We start from the raw sequence: 26,938 nt of genomic DNA, 5'->3' as shown, positions 1-26,938 counted from the left end.
GATTATGACATCTTTGATAGAATACTTGAATATCTTAACTGGACTGCTTAGTAAAAATAGCAACATTATTTTATTGGGAAGCGAGCTAAAGCAATTGGGAGTCTCTGCAATGAGAATAATACCTGCAGTGAGAATAATACCTGGTGTCAACCTCAGGACAAAGAGGTATGCCAGCAGTCATGATTATGGGTAAAAATTCATTATTAATTAACCTAATAACCTGGAAAACAAAGTAAGCTTAGCTATTTGCAGCAAGTGTGTAGGGAGACTCACTCATTTCTTGAGTTGCTCAGATTTTCAGTGTCCTTGATCCATTTGTTTTGTCTCAGCCCATGACATCTGGATATAAATCTCTTGTAGCTTCTACTCCTTACAGTGCCTTTTAATAACTTACAAGATCCTGCAGAAAGGTACAACTTATTTATGTGCCTGCAAATAGAGCAGGACTTAATTTTCAAACATGCCATTGGTAGTACCCATGAACTCCTTAAGGTAGTTTCCCGCACAACAAAGGCTTGGTAGATGCATTACAAGTAATGCAGTGACTGCTAACAAAACAAAGATGTACAACTCCAGTAAGACCTCCTCAAGCATTTTCTTCCAGAAGGTCTGATGCTTCAAATCCACTCCTGAGTGTGTTTTTCTCAGGCAATGCTAATTCTGATAATCTCTGTAGAAAACAGCAGAATCATTGTCCATCTACTATTTCCAGAGGATTGAATGCTAAATTCAGTGTGTGTTGTGTTTCTGCTCCTTTTATTTCTTAAGCAAGCTAAATACTGTATTAATTTCTACAATTCTTCTCTTACAACATGGCCCCCTCCAGCCATCTAATACAAAATACATTATTTCCTTTAGGTTCACTCAAGTTTGACAATATACCAAGGAGATGGAGCTCAGAACCAAACTAAGTATATATGCAGTTCAATTCCCTCATCCTTTCAATTGCTTTTTTGCCAGGATGGGATGATGATGCATGAAAAACCACACTTTTCCTCCATATATATCCCATTATAAATTCATGTCTATTGTATTTTTCCTATTGTCAGACAGCCCTCAGTACTGCTGCATTGCCGGCATTTTCTCTAAAAAGTATTTATGTTGAAAATCTTTTTTTTACTGTACAAAAGCTCACACAAGTGTGGATGTGACTTCACAATTTTTAAAATTCAGCTTTTGCATCTGCCCATATTTCTAAACTGTTTTGGTATTTTTATATTACTTACTGTCCCTACCAATATTCTGTAGACTTAGTGCTAAAAGTGTAGCTGTATTAGCAGTAAGTTAGTTTCTCCAATAATTCTTCTCCCCATTTAAGCAAAGATTCTGAGATAATTCTCAGATTAATGAAAAGATACCATTCATTTTTAAGACAGAATTTCCTATCTTTTAGTAACATGTCAATCGGAGAACAACTAACACTTTTGCTCTTTTAAAACCATGGCCGTTACAGCATTAATCATAGTCTGTTAACTAATTAGGATATCACCTTCACAGGTACCAATGACTGTGTAGTAAGATTAAAAGGGAAAACTAATCACAAACCACAAACAAACAACAAAAGGCTGAATAAACAAAGCACTATAAAAATTCCAGCAAAACTCAGTTTGTCAATAATGTAACTTGTCTGTGCCACAGAACTATATCCACCACATTTCCTTGGCTTATTCATATTAAAAGTATGTCAAATTATGAAAAAATAAACAATTCCTTTACACTATTTGAAGCAGATGATTTCATCAGTTCTAAAACTTAATTACATAAATTCTACACAATAGTTTGCATGGGCATCTGATAAATATTCAATTAAACAATGTTATTAAAACTCGAAATTACTTGTGAAGAATAGCAGTGCTGGGAAAGCACAGTGGTACCAGCACTCCTATAGAGCAAATGTCATTCAGAATCCAGCACTTGACATGCCGGTCAGACTTTCTGGCTGCATTAAGAGCATTAAGAGCAGAGATGTATTGAGACTACAGGTTACAACACTCCCAAGCCAGATGGAGGTTCTGAAGGAAAGACAAGCAAGAAGACTGCAAAAGAAGAGTGGACATAATGCATAAGATCGACTGGGATCAAAAGCACTAATTTGGGCACATACCTAACAGATTCCACAAGAAAATCACTTTATGCATATAACATTGACTGTGGAATAAAATCCTCCAAAACAACAACATCAACACAACTATCTAGTAAACAGTAAGTTTTAAGGCATTAAAGGAAAAACATAATGAAGAATGGAGGTTATTCTAAGAGAAAAGTAAGAAAAAGCAATAGATAGTAGCTTCCAGGTGAAAGTCTAAATGAAAGTTTATTTTATTTTTGTTTCAGTGACTAAAAAGGTCACCTAAAAATTCTGTCAGAATTAGAGATGATTATATCTTCCACTGTTAATTAAAAAGAGACCTTGCATCCTACGTCTAATGAAAATGAAATTACAGATACTTTACATAAGATGGAAACATGCAGAGGCAGTCAAACAGAAGGTGCTAGGAAAAATACCAAATATATCAACAGAACAGAAATATTAAAAAAAGAAAAAATAAAAAAAAACTATTTCAGATAAACCTACTTACAGTTAATTTAACATAGCAACCAAAGCAACAAATGACAACAAATGAGAAACTCTAGAAGTTAACTAGATACAACTGTTCTGTGGCATTTTTTTTCTTTTCCAATAAGTACAACAATGTAATAATTTATACCTAAGCAGTATAGAAAAATCAAAGACAAGCCCCATGGTTAAATATACTTAAGCAATCAACAGAAATATTGATAACTTCATCCAAACTGTAACATTCCTTTCAACAGAATCCAAACTTTTCTCACTGTCCACAAAGCATTGTAGTGATGTGTCCAAATAAGGGCAATCTCTGAGTTTGCTGCTTTAGTCAACAAACAAAATTAGTAGGGTCTCAAAATTCCAGACAAAGCCAGAATGAAATAAGGTATTTGACCTGATAAACAGCATTGAATTCTATCCACACTTACCTACAGAACTACTCTTACCAAAGGAAGGAAAAATAATAACAATAAAAAAGAAATCACCTGCACAAGTTGGAATGTAAGGAAAACATTTTCAGATACTGACAAGAACCTAAAAGATGACTAACACAGCAAAAAGCAAACAAATAAAAAAAAGCTGGTATCTTTTATTCTCTCTGTATAAAGAACGAAGGATGCTTAAGAAGGAGGTATTAAATAAAAAATATGAAGATTGTTTCTCCTCATGTTAAATAAATGTAGATTCTTCAGGTTTTGATGTATAACTGAAAAATAATGAATATGTGGAATCATGACAGAATAAAACACAGTGGCTTCTGAGTTGAGGTGTTCTCAGTAAAGAGAAAGAATGCCAAGTCAGGTTATTTTTAATTCTTTATTTATTTCTCATTTCTGCTTTCTTGTTTAATCTAAACTCATGAGAATGGATGGAATAAGTTTACACTGTGAACAAATTCTTGTAGTACTTCAGAGGATTCTGAGCTGGCGAAGGATCTAGAGATGAGCATCTAGATTTTATGAGAAGAGGATGAGGGAACTGGGATTCTTTAGACTGAAGAAAAGGAGGCTTGAGAGGAATCTAGAGAGCTAGTATATCCTTCAATAATAAAAAAACCCCAACAAAATCAAAATTACATACTGTATCATCATTCACAGAGCAGAAAAGAAGCTTTTTATTGTAATATGATCTTCAGCTTCCAAGCTTACTCATTTGATTTATCCAATCAATAAAAAAATTCTTTCCACTCCTCCAGGATAGCTTACAAATACCAAAAGCAGGCTCAGCCATTCAAAACATGCAGTCCTGGTTAAACAACCAGGGACTGCTACCTCTTTCACTTTTGACATTTCTTAACACTTCAGCAGCAAACAAAGCTGTTACACTGATCACTTTTAGAAACTCACTTGGAATTACCTGAATAGATTATAATGTATTTACTTACATATAAAATCCCCTAAATTTTCAAAATTAGGCTTTACTTATGAGACTTTTTCATAGCCCTTTAAACAATGTTATATATTTATTTATCCATATAAAGGAAAGAAAATATACTGCAGTTTACCATGTCCATCATTAACAAATCTAAGACTGAAACAAAAGCCCACTCTGCTGGAGTTGAGGAGTGGTTTCATTTCATTTAAGAATGTGAGGCAATTCAGTAAACTTCCAAAGGTGCAAGTGAGATGCACACTCAAGGGAAATGCTAACCTTCAGCATTCAGGCTTTTGCTGACGGGGCTCACCCCCAGACTGAGGTGACCCTGGGAGGTGGTAAAGTCTCTCCTCCAACCCAGGCCTTCAAAGAAAGACTCTGTAGTCTTCAGTCGTCCGGTCTCAAGGTAGTTTATTGCATGTTATCTCAAGGCACGTACACTCCCTGACATTCTCTCTGACTCCTTCTCCCTCTGCGTCTCTCTCCATCTCTCTTTCCATCTCTGTCTCTGTCTCTCCCTCGCCCAAGGGCTGGTGCCATCTTTTATATCACACATTACGTATTAAATGTTTATAGTTTTTCCCCAATGCCTATCACCTATATTGAACAGTGACTTTCTACTCTAAACCAATCTGTGAATGCCAACATCACCAAGTACATGGAGGATAGGAAGGAGAAAGAAGGAGGACAGGGCACGCCCAAATCCCTCCATCTTAGAACTTCTGACCCCCATGTACAAAACTCAGACCCCTCTGTACAAGGCCTAAAACCCCCCTGTACAGCACTCAAAAATCATACCTTTCACTTTGTGACTACTTCTATTATAATATCTAAAGTTTTGTGATTTCTTGTTCTTCCTGCAAGGTTGGTAAATTGTTCCATGGATCAAATTCAAAACCACAGGGGTTTCCGGCTGCCTGCCAGGGTCTCAGATGCTTCTGACCTGGACCCGGAACATCCAAGACTGTCTGAGGGACACCTAGCGTTCCAACATTTTGCAAATCTCATTCTTGTTGTAAAAGAAGAAATATGCCACACATTGCTACTAATCAAACAAGTCTGCTCACTTTGTCCAGACCACTGGACTCTCCTACCCTTTGTTGCTAGATCAAAACACTTCTCAATTGAAACATAATTTCATCACTTTATAAATTGCTTCACCAGACATATCCCTCCCCAGAAAGACCACCATGCAGTGAAAAATATCTTTTTCAACTGTATCATAGAGAGGATAGTTAAGCCTGACAGAACAAGATGTCAGGCTTAACCTTCCATGCAGATCCATCACACTGCAGAAGCATCAACATCAAAACCAGAAATTTTCTCAGAGGTTCATTCCTGGTGCAGTATGCTCCCTTTCCTGTGCAATGCATAAAATAATTAAATAATGGGGAAAACCATCCAGGAGGGAGTTATCAGCCACAGTAACCAGAGAGGGAAGAGGCCATCACTCAAGCTGTTCACTTCCTTTGCTGGGTTGTCACCGTTTCCTGCACATATCTGTTGACAGGTCAACTCACCAGGTTTTAAGAAAAGTCACTGCCAAGAATAGTGCTGAATGTCATTCTGTTCCTCCTGAACTTACAGAGATGACTTCAGTTTGCTTATAACAAAATAAGACTATTGTCTATCCCATCTCTAGTCACTTCCTATCTCAGCCTGTTCTGCAGAAGGTTTGATTTATGTTCCTGCACTTCACACTTCCACCCTGGGAAAGAGCTTAACTTGTCAAATACTTCTTGGAAATTAACATGATGTAATCTTTCTGAATGCTTTAGTGACCTTAGAATTGGTGAAAAATAAGATTTTAAAAATCTGTAAAAGATCCAAGTTGTGGAGCAGTATGCACCTGAAAGATCCAGGCTGCCCTCAGTCTGAGGTCACTCACCTTCCAGTGTGATTATTACAGGTCACCCAAGAAGACATGTAAAGGTCTAAAACTATCCTGCAGGACACATGAAAAGAGAGTAGCATTCCTCTTCGAGTCATTTTCTAACAAATTTCTACAGCAAATCCAAACACCCCATCTCATATTTATAGATGTTATAAACAGGAAAGTTCTCTCAATTACCTTTTTCTATTAAAGAAAAGAAAAACATGTATGCAGCTAATACAGATGTCTTTTTTCCAGCAAAACCGGGAGAACCCAAATGCTTTGTCTGACTCCATGAGCTAGTTCCCATTAATTAATAAACCACACACAATCCCTCCTTCCCAGCCACGTCACAACATTATGTCATTTGACAGGTTTGCAGGGCTGCAGCCTCCCCATGTCAGACAAGAAACTCACCAACCTTTGGCATTACAATCAGAGGGCATAACTTATTAATATTTATGTTATGGCAACATTCAGAATCCAGCTAAACTGGGACCATCAGTATCAGTAAGAGAATTATTACACAGAGCAGTTTCCTCCCAATACTACAAATGAATGGGATCAAATGAGGGTATAAGAAGGGGATAAACAGAACTGGTCTGGGGAGGAAACACAGCGGCAAAAACCACAAAATATACCTCATGCCTAGACAAGCTGGGAGCAATATTCAAAACTAATACCTGTTACCAGGTTACAGGACTTTTTGGATACCATGTAGGAGAAACTTTAAAGATGTGGTTCCAGTATGTGAAAAAACCTAGCATGAGAGGTTTAGGTATAACATGCTAAATACACTGGAAAACATAACAGTAACTGAAAATCTGAACTCCATTAAGACAAAGTCAAACTTTCACAAGAGCGATATTGTGAAACACAGTAAGTGAATTTTTACTTACACTTTACATTTAAAGATCTTTTGCATTTTTCAGTAGTTTAAGTATGTGACCAGCTTGCTTTTTACTTAATGAGGATGAATGCCCCTGTAATTGAACTGTACTTACATTTTTGTAAAGGCCTCCTGGTTTCAGAAAAAAATACACATAATTTAATTTGAGAAACAGACCAAGAAGAAAATAAATCTATCTTCTGATGATACTTTTGAAAATTAAAATTTACTTTTATCATCTTCCTCTTCTTTACCAAAACTGTGTGGAATGCCTAGGCATCAGTGCAGCTACTTTTTATACTTTTAAGACACAGAAATATTTTAGGTTATACTCTTTTATCTGGTTCACCTGCTTGTGTTCCCATTTCAGACAAGTTTATTTCCTAAGACACATGGCATAAGGGGGGGATGACATCATGTTATGATATTTTTTCACTGTTACTTTGGTAGCTAGGCTTTTTATACTGCCTAGCAAAGCATGATTTCCTGACCAGCTTGCTGTTATCTTTCAATCCTGTTCCACCTTGTCAGGTATTTGAGAATTACATAGTAAATCAGTGACAATCAAATCAATAAATTTACCGCTATTTGCATGGCCAAAGATAATTACTCCATACTATTTATCATAATTGGCACAATACATTCTATTTTGCAGTTTAAATATACATAGGAAAGCTGTTAGATTATTTTAAGATGCTATCTGAACCTGTAAGACACCACCTGCCAAAACATTCAAAACCTGAATTTAAATATGTGAACTCCTATTTTTACCAGCTAACTCAAAGGGATCAGGGAAAAAAAAAAAAAAAAAAAAAAAACCAAAAAAAACCCAACAAAACCACACCAAAAAAACTAACAGCAACTTTCTGGACAGGTTCTCTCATAATATCTTCTCAGACCTGCCTAACCTTGCTTTCTCTTGAAAGCTAAATAACAATTAGATGGAACTTAACTCAGAGCAACCACGGCAATTCCTGTATTTCTATCCTCAAATAACAGGAGTTACTGGAAGAGAAGTGTTGTAAGAGCTAATGGGCTATATCTAGGTGTTAGAAAGTCTAAATTAAAAGGACGGTACCAGCCCTGAATAAACACATTTGATATGGGCTTGGCAATGTAATTGTGGTGTTTTCTGGTTACAGTACCCTGTCTGTGGATCCTAAACCTTACTGAATAAGAAGCCATTTAAAAAATTCAAACTTTCTCATTATAACTATATTGTCATATTATTTCAAATTATACTTTTATCCATCACCTGCTCAACATTATGTATCATGGACAATACAGAAACTTCCAGTATTCTGAAATATATTTTCAGTGTTCATTCCAATTTCTAAGTAAAAAAAAAAAAAAAAAAAAAAAAAAAAAAAAAAAAAAAGAAAAAAAAAAAAAAAAAAGAATTCTGCCTCTGAATTCCACTGAGCACCCAAAACAGGGATCTTAGTACACTGTGGGTGCTTACAGACTTCTTAGCAGAACAGCTTAGTCATAGGAAAATGGCACAAATTTCTTTCCTAATGTCTTCCCTCTGTTTTTCCCTAAAGAGGTTTGCCTTGTTTTTCCTGGCCAGGAAAATACGTAGACTTTTTTTCCAAACTCCCTTACTAATTTTTCCATTTTTCCATTTCTCCATGAACACCACTCAAGGACTACTCTATGCAGGTTGAAATAACTGGTTGTCAAACTACAATATTCATTGCTGCAACTGTAGAAAAGGCTGAATTGAGACTTTTGCAAAATGCCTTAGATGAACAAATCCATAGCTGGGATAGGGACAATAAATTCAGTGCAAAACGAATGGGCTTTACCCACGTGAACAAATTAAATTATTAGAAATGGAGGGGGGAAATGAATTGCAAGAAAAATCAGTCAAGATAAAGAAACCATCCAAACATGTCAGTGGGGATCACTACATAATGTTTTCTTGTGGCACTTATTCTGATAAAACTTAGCTGTTTCTGTTCAGGACACATTTCACCAAGGTAACACTAAAAGCCCAACAACACTGGCTGCTAACACTGCACACACATGCATTTGGTTTGCATGTGATTTGATTTATATTTAAATCAATGGAAAGCACATATCACTGTAACATCAGGATGAAAATCTTCATTTGGATATGTGAAATATTGTATATGGACAGACTCAGCCACCAAGCAAACGAGGGAGAGAGAACTGTGGATTCCAGTGTTATTTTGCCAAGAACAATTTATCTGGGGAGGAAGGGTACCTTTCTCAGACAATTTCCCAATACAAACCACTTTTAGAGCACAAACCACTTCAATATGTTACTCCATTCCCTGTATCCCCATTATCCTGGATTGATACAAGTCTAAACAATGTCTGCAGAAAATAAGAGGTAGACTCTGCTGCTTGTTCTAACATCATCCAATTGTACCTACCTCATTACCCCCAACACTTACTTTCCATGGAAGATGTCTCTCTTCTCTGTCCCTTATCAGGAACAGCTGAGTTTGCTGGTCAACAAATTTCTAAGTCAGGAAACAATACTAGGTGAGAAAAACATAACCAAGATCTGACCACTATTTTTGTTTATTATGGATGCTTAGGATATAGTAAAGAGAGAAGGAAATGTTTAAACTGAAGGAATCTTCTTAACATTCTCTTCAAGTATTTATACAGCTATATGCAAAGGTAATTTTGGACTGATACTAAACTGTGTGGGTTTTTTCATTTGGTTATTTCAGATAAAGTTGCTTTTTTCTTTTTGCCTACATACAAAACAAAAGAGTATGATTGCAACATAGCCCTGCTAGTACTCACCTTTTAACAAAACTTGTTTGGAGTGCAATCAGTTAATGTATTAATGTTTGAGCTCATCATGTATTTAAATAAGAGTATAACAAATTTATAAAGATTCCAGAAACCTTGATGCTTCTGAGATTTTCAACAGAAGAGAAGCCTAGTTTTCTTCCCAGGTCTAGCTCCTCAGACCTGTTTGAAACTTTCATGACCTCTCCTATGCCTTTGCTATTCTTCAATGTTTTTCTTATCCTATTTATTTCCTTACAAGTTCTCACAGAGCTCACATCGGATGCAAATTTGGCTGCCCACCACCCAATGCTCCATATGGCATCTCACCCACGTACTCTTACACTTCCATAAAAGTCTCTTTCACTTTGTGTTTTACTTTGCTTTTATCTTTTACTTAGTGAATTGATTCAGAGTGTTTTCCTCAGATTTCCATATTTTATCCCTGCTGCTCTGTTACTGCCAAAATAATTTTTGTTAACTGCCATATATATGAATATGGATAGTCCAGCACATCATTATTATTAAAACCAGAACTCAGGTGAGTTATGTGACATTTGGTGAACTGACATGTCTCATTTCTCCAGCAGGAGCTGTGAGGGAAGGTTTGTCCAGCTCTTCAGAAAAGACTGGTTTAAAGGAGGCAGAGACCTTCAATACAATTTACCAACATTTCATTCTTAGAGATGACTGGCTACACACAAATAGATTGGGAAATATATTCCTCTGCAGGACAGATATTAGTTTGCATTCATAATATTTGTACTGGTGCCCAGGAGTTGTACAGATCCTACCATAAAGCAACTTGAAACACCATCTCTATTTAGAAACCTAAGTTCACTCATTTAAAATGTTAAAATTAACTGGTATAACTCATTATCTACCAGCCTCCCCCTTTGCCATTTTTCCCCAACTGCTGTGAGAGTTGCCTTTCTAGCACTGGACACCTTATCTCTTTGGGTTTCCCATAGAAAATTCAGAACATATTAGCATGGGGGGTTTTTTTAGCACATCAGTGTCCAGAATGTTGTTAGGGTTTCTGAATTTCCTTTTCTTTTAGGTCTGGTGTTTATCTATACATGACCAGTACTCCAGCTGGAAGTGCAGCTGACTGTTAGAAACTGAAAGATTTCACTGTGACAGATAAGAAACCTAAACAGGAGAGGAAAAAAAAAATCATCAGTAGTTGAGAGAAAAGACAATTAAAGTGGTAAATGGGGTAGAGAGTGCAGAAAGGAAGAAGTTGAGGGCTCTGAATAAGAAAGTGACCTGGGTGGAGAACAGAAAGCAACAGTACAGATTCCCATAGGACACCTCCAGCAGGTGAGATTAATTTCTCTTCTTCTCCCCACACTGTCTTTGTTCAAATTGCAGCTAATCACTTGCAAATAAATAGTGGCTACTTAAAGGTGGCTGTCCCTTAAGTGATGTTTATATAGAACAAAAAGAGTTGTGCTCTACATAAGAGACTATAAATCTTGTACGGTCTACAAGTCTGTAGACTACTACTACTTGTGCATAACAAAATCTCTTTCCAAACACCTGACCCAGAGTTAAATCTGAACACATAGAAAAACCCCAAACAAACAAAAAAGCTCAAAAGATAACAAACAAAGAAAGCAACCAAACAAGCAATACAAAACCACCAGAAAAAGCTAGCTAGTTTCTTGTCACATGCTGCATTTGGGATCCAAGGCATTTGAACCGTAGTTTCACTTCAGAGAGAAATCTGAAAATTTAATGTTGCTTCCCCCAAACCCTACAACTGACAATTGCCTTTATTTGTCTTTTCTAAGCTTATTTTAAGCTGTATTCTGAAAGCCTGTACTGCTTAATTAGTGCTTTATTTCATTACAGTCAACAGAGAACCAATTTAAATAAAATTAATTATGTATTTGGTTTGAAGAGGGTTTTATGCTTATGGAAATGGTGCTTCTTACAAACACGGTATCAAAGACTTGAGTTCTCAATATGTTACAACAACACCTAATTGGTCTCTCAGATTTATTACCTGAAAAAAAACATTTTTCTGAAATAAGTCAAACATCCATCAAAACACTAATTTATACAGGTTTTAATTTGTATTAAATAACCACAAAGAAACCCTGTCACAAGGATTTTTCCGTATAGACAGACCTTCATGTCAAGCTAAATTGCTCAGCACTTGCAAATGACTTTGGATTATATTACATTCTGAAAAAATGACAAGATCAGCCTGTTGAAAAAAATTAAAGCATAGATCAGTGTACATTGAAAAGGACAAAATGACTAAGAGAACTCAAGCATTTTGACAGTGCATGGAATTATTTATGTTTGCACCAAAAAAAAATTTGGTCTATTCACACACAAATTGACTTAGAATTTATATATGAGAGCAAAGATGCAATCTTCTGGATAGCTATACATAGCATAGACAAATAAAAATGGTATTTTATGATGTGAAAATATTCAATTAGTATTTTCAAAACAATTTTACATTCACTGTTGGCTAAAACCAACTGCCTAGGGCAATATAAATAATTAATATTCTCAAAGCTAATATATACAAACAAATAATTTTAGCCACATAGCTTCTGCACAGCTTAAGTTAATAATTTTGCAGGCTTGAAACTTAAGTATCAAATAGTTGCAGTGACATTTCCTCACAACTCAGTAACGCCCAACGAAATACAGCTTCCTTATTATTTAACTGAATAAAACCACTAAAGATGTATTTTTCAATTGCAAATTACAGATTCTGTAATTACACCCATGGGTATTTTCAGCTATTATTTTGGTTACTGGATAAGGTCCTTAATATTTTAATGGTGTAACATCAGCATTAAAAAATTATGAGAGATTAAGATTAGGAAAACATGGAACAAATTCAGCTGGACAGGACCTACCACGATCATCTCATCCAACTGCCAGCTTCAGGGCTGACCAAAAGTTGATGCATATTATTATTGGCTTTGTCCAAATGCTTCTTCAATGCTGACATGCCTGAAATGTTACCTTATAATAACTATTATAATGTTTAAATTTCATTCATTAGTTAGTTCCAAAAGCTTAGAGATGCAGAATTATTTGAGCTATATTATTTGTATTACATAATGGTTGAGAATTGCTCTAATTTTAACACTAAAAAAAATCTAATTAAATCATCTTTATGAGATAACAATAATTCAGCCTATTGGGAAATAAATCAACAGTAACAAAAAACCCAAGAAAGATCAGACTTGCAAGGCTGGTTATTGAAATCCATCAGTGAAATTCATCAGCTTCAACACTGAGCTGAGATTTATATAACCACTTATCTTTTAGTAAAATTAGCTGCCATTACACAAAGCAGATTATGGTGCAACTATTTTAACCTTGAACTGAGAGCTATACATCTCAAGTAGAAGAAGCCTTTCTGCAAAGTGCTAATTTTGTTGTACCGCCCAATTATTCTACAATGCAAGTAATTCAGCCAGAGCAGTTAATATCCAGGGTATTCTATGCCTCTTGATCTCTTATTTCTCTGGTACAATTCCTACAACTGAGTATGCAACTTTGCATAGTTCTACAAACCTCCCTCCAAAAAAGAGTTTCAAGATCCTAATTAACATTTGAGATTATTTTATCTCTTCCTGCTTTGAACTGCTTTAGAGAGAAAGGCAGTTTCATTGCCTCATTCCCATGCTGTTCCCACCTAGCACAAATAAGGATCATTTTGTTCTATATAATTGGAGGATCAAAAATAACAACTGTCTAATTGCATGGGGAAAAAGTGAAGGAAACAAGAATTCACTAGACACTCACTAGGAGAATGCTCTTGGCTGGAAAGGAATCTTGTATACATGTTTACATCAATAGATAGCTGCAACACAAATGCTCTCAGTTGGTAGATGGGACCAGATCCAGTCACTCTGCACTTCATTTGAAAAGTGCAGAACAAGTTCTAATAGCAAAGGAAACTCTAACCTTGTGATATAGTATATTTTGTTTGTAAAAATACTTTGGTGAGCATGCTCTGGGACTCTCTGGAGATTTAAGAGTATCCAAGCTTGCCAAACTGCTCAGCTTTCACAAACCTATTACGGGGTCAGACCAGAACCCTCAATTCCCTTCAGGACTGCAGTATTCCTACGGGCCATTAGTTACTGGTTTCAGTTAGGCAAAATTCCTCTTAGCTTCTATCAGTTTTACCAACATGAAGATGGAACAATTCTGGCCTTTGAAAATAAAGACACAAGAGGTTAATGAACTAACTTAAACAGCTTCATTAGATAGATTTTAAACTTTACCAGGGAGTTTCTCCAAGCCACATGCTGCCCATCACATGTATGGCTTTGTGATGGGATAATTTAACAAAAACAGTAACAAAATCAAAAACCTAAGATGGATATCCAACATTCTGTTATCTCTAGCATTTCAAATTTCTCCAAAACCACTGTAATTCCATCCGCACGCTGTCCTTTGCTTACATTTGCAAGGAGTTCTAGCTGTATCTGTTCTTATTCCTTACCTGACTGAGTCAGGGCTGTCAAAAACTAACTGGCTTCCAAACTGCTGCTTATACAAATGATGAACTAGAATGCCTTTCTTTTAGCATTTTAAAAGGCTTCTGCCTCAGACTCATTCAGTGACACCCACTCTAGTACAGGCAGATTGTCTGTCTACATCTGAAGTGGAAAGACATGAACAATGTTTTATTACCTAGTAAAAATGTAAGTTTGAGCTTAGGGCAATACAAAATTTTGTTTTGATAATAGACCTGGTTGAGGACTTTTCTCCTATGCTGGTGCTTCTATAGCATACCCTGTTAGAAGCCTCAATTCTTTACTCCTAACCTAAAGCTTGTAAACAATTGTATATATATTCCTTTTCCTTTCAGCACCTAGGCAATGGGAAGAAAGAGTGCCAACTCCTCTTCTCAATTCCTGTAGATGCTTTCTACTGATGTTGGGACAAGCTAATAAGTACTAACTAAATACCAATTTTAAATAAATTTCAAATTGCACATCTGTTAAAAGAAATAATTATTCTATAATTTAAATTGAGCTCTTCAGTAGTGCTTAGGAACATATAATAAAGACTATGTATGGGTAGGTGTAATTGGATGCAGTCGCCTTAGGAACAAATATTCAGCACACAGAGCAGGAAGCCTTGCTTAAAAGGCAAACTCAAAGACTTAAGCCTGGTAACTGAAACCTGGCTTGACTGAAGTTACTGAGAAAAGTACCATGGGCTTGGTTGGAGTCAGAGAGTCATTCCAAAAGCTTTTTTAATTCTCTCATTATTATCAGTGCAGAACTAAACAGTACATTTAAAAGTGCTGTACTGGAGATGCATTTCCCTGTTTCCCTTGTTCAGCAAGCTTATCACAAAACAAAAACTACCTAGAGAGTCATATGAGAGTTTAGGCTTATACTCTTAAGATTTTAGTTTCAGTACCACTTCCAGTGTATTTTCATTATACATTATTTTCATTATATATATTCATTATATATATTATGAGATATTGTGCCTTTAGAGAAATGTTATTGTAGGGTGCAAAAGAATTTGGCAAAAGAATTTTATCTCTTCGCAGAGATAAAACATTGCCTGGTATATGAGTATCATTTTAAAGTAATATTAATTGCAAAGATTCCGATAAACATGCAATGCAAAAATCTTTTCATTTTGTAGAAATAAATACAGAATGCCTAATACTGTTTGCCAGAATGATTTCTAGTGAGATGCAGTTTTTACTATGTACATAGCAGCCATAGAAGGCACAAAGTATTGTTCCCAGTACAAGACATGTTTCTTGTCCATGCATTTCTCCACAAAGAAATCACTCATCTCTGCTTCTATGATTTACTCTCATTTTTGTTAACATTTGGAGAAATACTATAAAACACAAAACCACTTCTCACCCTGGGTGAAATCAGAACACATATACAGCCCTCTACCTCTTAAAATCACTATTCGCAAAAGACAAGTGATTTCCTACAGATATTAAACTACACATTACTAAGCTGTAAAGTTTGAAAGCAAGTTGTCTTTGAAACAAGAAAATCAAATACAGAAGTTGTTTATTAAATAAGTTGTTTATCAAATAATACTTCCCAAAGACTGTGAAGTAATTTTATGAATGGAACCAGAGATCCAATTCCATGCTGCACTCTCTAAGAGGATGTTCCTAAGTTTTACAAGCCAACAGCCACGGGAAGACAGTCATTTAAGGTGTCTTTGTGCAGTCTTCATATATTCTTTCAAGATAAGCTGGCAAGCTGAAGCAACCACGCAGGAGCCATAGATCATGAAATCCCTGAAGCCATGCACACAGTAGCTCTATTCTTTCATGTTAACCTAGTTTTCATTCCAACTCATGTAATTTCCTAGACTGATAAAGAGGACTTTATGTCCCATATATTGGAAGAAAGTTCACGTGGCTGTATGTAGGAGTCCCATGCTATACCTACAATAATAACTGAATGTGGGCTTATGTTCATTTCCAAGTCAAGACCCATCTGTCATTTTCATGTCTCTTGAAAAAACTTAAATGATTTTGGAACTCCTGAATGCACCACAATTCACCTTGTCTGGGCATAATCTCTGGCTTGCATGAAACTCAAGCTCCCAAATTCAGGCCAATGGAATACACTTGTAATGTATATAAGAAATAGCTGGAATATAAGTCTTGAAAAACAGAGGCCTCTAGTCACAACATATGATGTATAAGTGTCAGGAAGTGTCATCTATAAAAAAACATAGCCTTTCTGCTCCTCTTGCTCAACTTGAAAGTAATCAAATCTCCTGATTTAATTAAAGACATTTTCCATGGCTCCACTGACTTTAAGGAGACTTTGTTTCTTGACTGCCTTTTTCTACCTTTATCTTGTAATTTCTCTTCTTTAACTAGCCTCTGGTAATCAAACCTAAACATATTTCTTTTCATTATACATGTCTTGTTTCTGAAGCAAAGAAAGACCCACAACTACGAAGTTACCAGGCCAGTAGAACACTAAATGCTATATAGCAAAAAATAATTTCAGCAGAAGTACAAGGAAGAATGGTTTCTGTCAGTAACTTCTGTTCCATGGAAAGTGCCAACCAAAACCATAAGCAGTAGCTAGCATCTAAGCTTAAAAAGTAAACATGATTACCATCTTCGCTTGTTCAAAATAAATGGCTGCATGTTAATTAAATCAGTCTTAAAGTTTCCAAAAACATTGCATAAAGTGAGCAGGAGAGACAACAGAATCATAAAGCCATGAAGTTGTATTTCCTGTTTCACGGTGCAAACACTGCACCATTGATATAAATCCTGGCACTGTATATTTCAACTGGGGCAAAATTTTCCAAGTAGAAAATCTCTACTGAACATCCAAGGAACCAGACTGTCTGGAAAACAGTTACTGTTTGAAAATGGAAAGACAACTCCAGGCTTTCAGGACAGGACCATGAATACACCAACACCTTCCTCACACAAGCGCATCAACTCTGAAGGAGCAGGTCCTTGCTTCACTTCCCACCTGAGCACAAACCTGTGCTCTGTTCACACAACTGACAAAGCCAAAGCAAGATGTCCTGGAGGAGGCAGAGCCCCCAGGCTGCCACAGGGCTACAAACAGCACAACAGTGAGCTTAAGGGTGGAATGACTTGGCCTGCTCAACTTGGAGAGTGGACAAGCAGGTCAATTTCCACGCTATTTTTGTACCTTAGCTGGTGTGAAGAGATAGCAAGGAAAAGCACCAAATTTGTGGGATTTCTGATGTAAGAGTCAAGGGAAAAAAACCCTTTGGGGATGAGCTCTGCCACAATATTTATATTGCAATGGAATCAATAGGACTCTGCACCAGTGTTCAGAAATGAAAATCTAGTTGCTTCCTTTAGACATATAAGGTACTTTTCATGAATTATTTGACAGAGGGCAGTTATAGCAAAACAAAAAGAAACTTTAATTGCAAGTTTAAGGCCTTATTATTTCACTAGAAGCCAGTTAGACTCCCTTATCCTGGAAAGGTTCAAATATTCAAATTTTCTTGCCTCAGATAATTGACTTGCTGTGTTAATATATTCTATCGGCTATGTGATGTCACTGTTATTTTCCTAAATGTGAGGCTACCTAAATTCCAACACTGCTGGAAAAGCTTTTCTCAAAAAACAACCAAACTCCTATATTGGCCAGATACACTCATGGAAACAAAATGACAGGAAACAAAATAAGGCACATTTAGTAAAAAAAATGAACCTTATTAGGCCCTCGAGTTCTAGAGAAAAACAGAGGTGTCTGAAACCATTCAGATGCATCTTTTTGTAAGGGGAGATGACTGAGTGGAGAACGAGCTTCTTAAATTCTGAAGAAAATGAAATTTGGGATATCTCTGCTGCATCCCTTCTGTCTAAGGACTACTTCAAGTAGTGGTTCATAAAGAAAATATTTCTCTGTGGTCTTCCACACAATCACAGCATCTTTTTTTCTTCCAAGGATACACTGGGGGATGAAAGAACATGTGCCTAGTGAAGACCAACCGGGAATCATAAATACTGAGGGAAGTGGTTTCTACAACAAGATGTACCACATGAAGGCAAGTTATTGCCTAGATAGGAACTATGATCTGCAGATAAATTTCTACAAACATAAGTGCTCATTTTATTGCTGTTCTCAGAATAGTCATCATTCACAAGCAACAGTGGAAAGTCTATGGCTTCAGCTTCCAAAACAGCAAGAGGGACAGAACTACACCCTCGCATTCCAAAGGATGGCACTTGCCAAAGGGCCAAAGTGGCCTTTACATAACTTTTCTGTAGAATCATAGAACAATGTGGGTTGGAAGGAACCTTAAGTTGAATCCTTAAAGATTCAACTATACCTGTTGCCATCTCTCTCTTTCTCTTGATGCTTATTTTATCTCAAGTAAATGGCAGAAATTATCAGCAATTTACACAAGGAATATGAAACACAAACACCTCATTATACGGAAGAGAGATTATGGCACAAAAATTCACCTTGAAGAAAGCCCTAACATGACCTAGACTCTAGTAAAATTAGCTATTAATGAGCATTGCTAGTTGTCGTCCTTTTTGGCTTTGTGTTTCAGTAACAAACCAGTAACACAACTGTGTCTGGTATCATAGTAGAATGTCAACAATACAGGCTTTGTAGTCTCATTTCAATACTATTATCTTGTGAAATTAATTGTTTCTATTAAAAAAAAACCATTATTTAAAGTTGCAAAGATCCATCACACAGTGCACTCCAGAACTATTACAGAAATTTACCTCAAGGTAGGGTCCGCAATAAAAATAGTTCCAAATAGAAGTATTCATTCATAATTCTTGATAGTTTCCAAATTATTTTTTCAAAATTAACTTGCTCCCTCATTATTCCATATCAATTCAGAGTAGTATGTGTTTTTAGGAACAATCCATTATTACTGATTAGTGAACATGTTCATATTTCTATTTAAAAAAAAAAAGAAATAAATGCAGTTTTCCAGTGGAAGGATTCTCAAATGCCAGGTAACACTCTTCAAAATTGTTAACATGGGCCCTGATATTGCAAAGATGTACAGCTAGGTTTAGCAGTAGGTTTTCATGGTGAAAACTTCAGTGGTATTTTCTAACACAGCAGCATTCAATGATAACATTCAGTAAGGGTATAAAATGAATGCTGGAAATCAACAGACTCTTAATTGCTTTCCCATGAACTGTTTTGCATAAATGGCTGAAGATGACATGTAATTAAAGCTGCACTTAAAAAAAAGTGAAAGCAATTAATTAATTTGTTTAAACAGCAAAGAAACAAAGAAAAGATGGCCCATTTTGCAGGCGTTAATTTTTAGTTTTTTCACTATGAAAACGAGATACAAGACACAAAATATTTATTCATCTGCCTAGTTAAAAGTGGTGGTTACTTAACACTACACAATTAAAACTGTTAAGTAAACAAGTTACTAAATATTCACTAAACAGTTATCATTTACTAAATATTTATTAAACAATCAAAAACGTTTAGCAAGCCAGTTTAAATGAGAATTTGCTTGGTTTGTCAGCAAGAAATTTAAGACTTATAGTTTGTGATTAATTAAGCTCTGTATTTATCAGGAACCAGTTTTCTACTAAGTACTAGCCAAAAAAGTTTTAGCAATTTTCAAAAGCCTAAGAATCCCCATGTTTCTTCTCTATTGGAGTTGTCTTGAAAAAGAAGATTCTGAAAGGCTTTTTTTAAAAATGTTCACCTGGTATCTTTGCAGCTGCTCAGTATTCAGCACCTGTACTGCTCTGGCCTGCCTCAGGTGGCCAAATTGTGCCCATTCTCAGTTGCAAGACAAGACCACCCAGAGCACTAAATCCCAGGAGAGCCAACAGGTTCTCTTTCAAAAGAGAAATATACCTTGTAATATTTGGGATACAGACTTGTGATTAGGTCTCCAAAATAATTAAAGAGACTATTTCTGGGGACAGCTCTTCTCAGTCACAGTGGCTACTACATAATGAGGAAATGAAGAAGTTTTTGTGTGAGCTGTCATGTGGACATAAGTCAGGAATATCCCTAGTTCATGTATCACCATGTAGGTTTAGCTTGCGGCAGAGAACTGCAACTGACATTTGAAACAATAACGCTACAGAACGTTTAAATCTGCAACGCAATTCATTACCATTTCTTTCTTTCACCTGTAGGTGTTCTCATGTTTTCTTTAGTTTTCTTGGTAACATAAAAATTACTGATAGTACTGACAATGAAGAGTAAAAGAGCATTGACTAAAAAATAAATCAGGGCTCAGACACCATAAGCCCATATATAAAAAAAAATATGTATATATACATACATATATATATAAAGCACATATTTTTATTCATCTTCTAAGCTTCAGTGCTGATGTACAGCTTGGGTGTTCTAGAAGGGCTGTTGACCTATAGATTGATCCTGGGAAGAGAAACTTGGATAGTTCCATCAAGCAAGAGGTTACTTGCACCTAGAGGTTACTTCATGTTTTCACCTGAAAAGCAAGATTCTCACATAATCATTTGACCTCAGAAACAGCAACGTGAATGATACCACCAAATCTTGCATTAGTTACAAACTTATTACATTCAGTATTTGTGCATTGGAAAGTAAGCAATCAGTCTAAATTAATTGATTACAGTTGGCCTGAAAATGGCTTTCCCCAGAGAAAATTATAGTCTTCAACTTATGTCTTTGAAGTTCTAGAGTACATCACCTCAAAAAGTAAGTTAAATTCTCCCTGAGATGGAAATACATGAAAATGGTATTTGCACAAATTTCTCCTGGTTCATATCCTCGCTGGATTTGCTTTTAGTAACTGTGAAATTTCAGCATTCAATGGAGCATGAAAAGAAAATCACAAGGAGGAACACTGGGGATCAGTTGGAAACACTGGTCTCTAGCTGTGTAACTGATACTCTAATATTTACAAGTGCTCATACATTTAATTAGCTACAACCAACACCAAACTCTTACTTTGAAAGGCTGTCAAAATCTATGACTGGGAACAGACTGCCCAGAGGAGTTAGGAGTACCCCATCTCTGGAAGCGTTCAAGGCAAACCTGGATTAGGATTTGAGCCAGCTGGTCCAGTGAATGTGTCCCTGGCTATGGCAAGGAGGATTGAAACTAGAGGACTTTTAAGGTCCCTTCTTACACAAATCATTCTGTAGTATAATTCTGTGATTGGCATACTCAGACAATTATGCTTTCTGAGCAATCTTCAGGCTATTCAGCCAATGTGTTCCAGTATGTTATTGGTGACAGCACTTAAATTCCACATTCAGGTCAAGCCCTAATGTGCTACACATTGGATGAGTACTATATTGAAGTTTTGTGCATTAAAATTATATGGTTTATATTGTTGCTGAAATAACTATGAAGAAACATAAAAATATGAAAATTAATATTTAAAGTAGCAGGAAGAAGCAAAGCCAGAGAACTTCATTTAGTGGACACAATCTTTCCCTTTCACCTGAACATCATGTCTCTTAAAAGTTATCACTGGGACAACCTGGAATTATTCACAAGGTGGAAGTCTCAGAGAAATGTACATTCACAAGCCATGGTCCACAGACAGCAGTCAATTCCTAATAAATAGAACTATGAGGAGTTCAAACTACATACCATTCTCTTCTTTCTGCAAGTCTGGAAACGTCTGTACGCACACAAAGAATGTAAGTGAATAAAAAAGGAAAGCCAAAGCCCATACAATCTTGGTTTGTCCATAACAAGTCTGTATTTATCAACACATGCTAAAGATACATGAAAGTCCCTGCTTTAAAAGAAAGACCCTAATCTTAAACAAGGAATAGAAGCAGGTGATCTGTAGGAAGAAGACTGCAAAATAGGGATAGCTGGCTCAAGCCCACATGAATATATTTAAAATACTAATCACATAATGACACACTGTGATATTGAATCACCAGAAAATAGACCTAGTTAGAGAAAAATGAATGTTTGGCAAAGGTGACAGCTGTGAACATTTCCTGTGGAAACAAGCACATTGCCAATTTCTACAATCATTAAAATAGATTAGTCTTCCATACTGACCAGGGGGAGAGTCCAAGAGTTTTGTGACACCTGTATTTTTCAAGTACAGAAAAGCTCCTACGGAACTATACTTCAAAAAATATTTAGAAAACTAATTCCAACTGACAATGCTGTGAAATGGAAACTTAAAATATGGCTGTTCACCTCCAGACTTGCCTCTGCTCTTCAACTGAAGTCCCAGGCTTCCAGAGGCAGAAATCATGAGAATTCATATAACCTTCATGGGAGAGAACGGCAGTGCTAATACACCTCTAACAACAGCTTCATCTCCAAACAACAACAAGACTTTTAACGGGATCTGCAAATCTCATGGCATTGTTTTGGGAGTTTTTTATTAAAGCCTTTGATCCCTATGTTCTAACTAAAAGGAAAAAATGGAAGTCAACATACCTGTTACTGATAATGAGAATTTCACAAATAGTGAGCTGTTACATCTGTAGCTGCATAAGGATATGACTATCTGACTGCATCTTATCTGTTCCTTCCCCTCTGCCTTTATATTTGAAAAATCAAATCACATTCTGCAAAATATTCCCCATGGGACACATATGAATATTTTATTTAGACTGGAGAGCAGTTAACCACATAATTAGTGACCCTGGAAATCAAAGAATTCAGAAAAATAAGAACTACCAGATTAGATCATGGAACACTCCTATTATCTTTCTAAAGGTTGGCAGATGCTACAGAGGGAAGCACAAGAAACCCTCAAGAAAAGTCTCCTCACAGCCTAATTCAAATTCTGGTTAATGAAGTTTAATATTATCTCCAACACATTTCCCATTTATCACAATTCTAGATCTTACCACAGCTATTACAATTCCTTGAAATTTTCATCTCAATAATAAATTACATGTTTTCTTCAATATTATTTCTTTTTCTATCGGTCTTTGATGGCTTTTCAGCTTCTTCTCCTGTCTACCTTTTTTCTTATGACCACAGTAAGAAGAAAAACTCTCTACCTGCCTAAGCAACATGTGCCAGTATTTTCCAATTCTTTTGTTTCAATCTCTTTAAGGTAAACAGCAAAAACTCTTGAGGGACTTTACAGATTGCTTGTATTCTTTCTCCTTGCTCATCTCAGAGCATCCAGTAATATTTTTTTGAGAGAAGATAACCATAATTACAGCATTTCACTAAATTTGCTGAAGGCATCCTAACACACAGGAACTACATTACATTATTCTGGTTCCTAAAATCTGGTTTGCAAGTGCAGTCAAACAGCAGAGGTCTTCCCTGAGCTGTATACAGTCCCAAAATTACCAGCCAATGTAATGTGAAAGTTGGCGGGTAATTTTAGCATTTTCAGGAAACGTGAGGCTTCCATTTGTGATAACTGAATGACGTGTATTGACATTTCAGTGAGTCACCTGGCTGGGACAGGTCTCCCTAGGGTAATGTTACAAGTCCTTTCTCATTCTGTCCAACCCAGACCAGTTTGCGTCTTAAGCACATTTTCACTTCTTCCTTCTCTCTTTCTGATGAATTTATAAGAATATTAAATACTGGAGTTACTACATAACCTTGAGGCATCCCGGTATGTTCCAAATTGTTCTCCAAGTAAGTGCTGGGGTCATGGTAAGACTATCTCAGATTATCAGTGGTAGTTTCCCTAATGGAGTTTTGCTACAACAAAACAAATGAAATAAGCAAAAGCTTTCTGAATCTCTCAAACAATTTTATATATCCATCCATACATATATATATAAATATAAATATATATATATATATATATATATATATATATATATATAAACAGTCTAAATAAAGTATGAAAGCAATACACTGCAGTGCAAAAGAGGTAGCTCTGGCCCTACAGGCAATTTAGTTACAATAAAAAGAATGTCACCAAGAGAGATAGACTAAATAAATCTAGAGCGGACCATATTATGGACTTATTTTCTGCAAAGCAGGTCCATTATTAATGCAGTCCATAATTATAATCATAGTGCATCCAATTGTCTACAAGGATGCAAAAAAAGATGACAAAAAGTACCCAGGTTGCAATTTGAGCTCAACGAAAATCATTTGTTTGCAGTACTTGAGCTAAATAAAATTCTATAAATAAACAGAAACCTTGCAGTTTTCTAACTGCAAAGTCACAAGGAAAGTCCATATCCCAAAATTAGACATCAGCCCAACGTGAAGAAGTATTCAAAGATGTATCAAAGAGGCTGGGACAAAGTTGTCTTCCCACTTTAGATGATATATTCTATTCAGTCAGCTATTCAGCTGATGCAGATCAACATGGCTCTCCTTAAACCATGCTGTAGAGATATATCTTTTCTTCTATGTGTCCTTCGATGTCCTAGTAACTCAGATTTTAAATTGGCAACAAATTCACATAACCTATTATTTTTTTATTTTTAGACATACATTTATGAAACTCAGACACTTTGTATATTTATTCTACGCCATTACAACTCAAGTATATAATTTTGTTATTCAGATCGAATTAGGAGAGAAAATGTAACTAGAATAGCAGGCTAAGGCTTGCTATTAACTTTTTCAAACAGAGTTATAAATTTCAACAAATAGGTTATAATTGAGGAGCCAGCATGACCTTTAGTATTTCAGAAGGTTCAGCCATAGCAGCTCAGTGTGACTTCAGCTAGACTATTAGTCACTCTGTCAGAGAGAACTATTAACATCCAACTCAGTCTGGCATTCACCTATGATCTGATCCTTAAAACTGGCCTGAATAAGCTTTACTCTCAAGAACAGCCCAAATCCAGGCACTGGAATTGCTCTTATAGAAATACCTTACTCCTAGTGCGTAAAGTAGCAAATATCTGATATTTCTGTCTTAATTGAAATCAAAGGAAAAAATAAAAAAGGCTCTTACAGAAAAGTATTAGAATATTTATTAGTGAAGTCCTATTTTCAGGCAATCAGAAGCAGCTTTCCCTCAGAGAAAAACTGAACTAGAACTGTGTGACCATGCATTTTTGTATCATTCTATTCCATTATTAAGCACACTGCCAAAAAGAAAATCCAGTAGTAAATATTTCAGAACATTTGCACTTAATACTCAGGGAAGTACAATATGAAAACAACCACTTTATCAGAGCCAGTGTTTCCAGCAAAGCAATGATTCCTGTTACAGAAGAATCCTTTTATCAGTAAAAACCCCTGTGACCTTAAGACAACCAAAATAATGTTATAACTTCAAGCCATTGGTAAACTATTCTAGAACTTTTTAATGCATGCAATTGACATAAACATGATGAAATATGAACAAGAAATAGGGCATTACACACAAAAAGTACTAGCTGATACATTAAAACAATTTGAGGTAATGCTTCCTTTGTAAATCATGTATGTGAAGGAATACAGCTACACTTCATATCGTTATCATTTGAAGTTTCGTTCTCAAGTGTATGCACATGGAAGAAACAGTTCCACTCGACACAGGAAAAGACAGATCATTCAGCTCAAGTGCTGCAAAAATTTGACAGAAATTTTCTCCTAAAACTACAGAAACATACACTGATAACGTGTTACTTGTGGAAATGGTATGTGCATGAGCGTGCAGGGGCTTTTACACAGCTGTCAATCCACGGTAATCACCCGTCGCTAAGTGTGCCTGCAACATGAAGACGAATATTTGACCTATTTTCTTAGTAGAATTTAGCTGTCATCATTCTTAGCACCGCGCTCTCGTGAACCAGCTACTGCCAAAGGACTAAGGCAACACGGGCATAGAATTCTTCGCCGAGAGTGAGAGCACTTCCTTCCACGGAGCGAGGTGTGCTCCAGAGGTAAAGCGATCGGCCCCTCGAACCCACATCCCTCTGCCGGTTCCAGGCTGCGCTCGCTCGCCCCCGTCCTGGCAACCCCCCCACGCCCGCCCGTGCCTGGGACTCACGTTTGTAGCTGGCAGCCCAGGGCTGGTAGCCGTAGTAGCCGGTGATGCGGAGGATGCGCTCCTCGATGGAGGTGAGTCCCACGGACGCGCTGGTGAGGTCTTCCACGGAGCGGGACCACTTCAGATCCTCTTTAATGGCCTCGTCCACCACCAGGTACTTGAGCTGCCGCAGCTGCGGGCTGATGTCGGACAGCCGCCGGGGGCTGACATCGGGAGAGCGCCGCATGCCGCTGCGGGTCGGGAGAGGGGCGTCAGCCCGGGGCCGCGCCGCCAGCGCCGCCGCCCTCCGCCGGCCCCGGGCGAAGTTGGCGTCGGGCGGCGGGACTCCCGCCGGCAGGGAAGCCGGCCCGGGCCCGCGGCGCCCACAACTTTCCTTGCCGCCCTCCACCGGAGCGACCCCCGGGAGCGGGCGGCGCCGCCGGCCAGGGTGAGGTGAGGTGGGGCGGTGTGGGGTGTCCCTGTCCCCCCGGCCCGCCCGCCCGGCCCCGCGGGTACTCACAGCGTAGCGGCTTTGCCCCGCGCGGAGCCGTTGGGGAACTCCCGGATCCCCATGGGGAGCAGCAGCGATGGCTGGGGGGCGCCCAGGCTTCCCGGCGGGGCGAGCCGGCGGCTGTCACCGGCCGGGTAAGAGGCGGAAAGGAAGGAAAGGAGCGAGCGGGGGAAGGCGTCCCCGTGGCAGAGGGTCCCCGGGCTGGCGCTAGCCCCGGCGGGAGAGGCAGGCAGGGATAGAGGGACGGAGACGGGCGGGCCAGCGCTGCCGCCTGCGAGCCACTGCCGCCTGCGGAGCGCGGATCGCAGTCGCGAGGGCCGGGCAGGGCAGGGCGCGCTCCGCGCCCCCCGCCCCGCGCGCTCCCGCCGGCCGCCGACAGGGGGAGCCCTCGGGCCCGCCGCCGCCGCAAGCGGCCCTCGGGCGGGACGGCCTCACCTCTGGGTGCGCCCGCCCGGCCCAGCAGCGAAGCCGTTCCCGCCTCTGTTCCGTGGCGACAAGCTCGGAACGGCGCGGGGTGGCCGGACAGCCCGAGCAGGGCCGGCTCCGAAGTGATCGTGGAGTTCATCTGATGAGGGGACCCACCTGACTACC

At 37.8% G+C, this 26,938-nt stretch overlaps 1 protein-coding gene across 4 annotated transcripts in view; it reads right to left on the bottom strand.

Moving 5' to 3' along the window:
• SLC35F3 (solute carrier family 35 member F3) overlaps positions 1–26,656 on the bottom strand; it is a 165,126-nt gene extending 138,470 nt beyond the window's left edge. For 2 of the 4 annotated variants that reach the window (XM_053937760.1, XM_053937761.1), the window contains exons 1-2: positions 26,357–26,656; positions 25,858–26,087 (exon numbers count right to left, since the gene is read on the bottom strand). In XM_053937760.1, the coding sequence (XP_053793735.1) occupies positions 25,858–26,087; positions 26,357–26,409 (283 nt within the window). In that variant the 5' untranslated portion in view covers positions 26,410–26,656. Of the gene's footprint in view, positions 1–25,857; positions 26,088–26,356 lie in introns of those variants that run through there. The other 2 variants (XM_053937765.1, XM_053937764.1) reach the window with 2 other exon arrangements.
• Between the last annotated feature and the right edge of the window lie 282 nt (positions 26,657–26,938).

This window comes from Vidua chalybeata, chromosome 3 (assembly GCF_026979565.1).
Source record: "Vidua chalybeata isolate OUT-0048 chromosome 3, bVidCha1 merged haplotype, whole genome shotgun sequence".
NCBI classification, from domain to species: Eukaryota; Metazoa; Chordata; class Aves; order Passeriformes; family Viduidae; genus Vidua; species Vidua chalybeata.
This window is presented reverse-complemented; position numbering and strand designations above follow the sequence as displayed.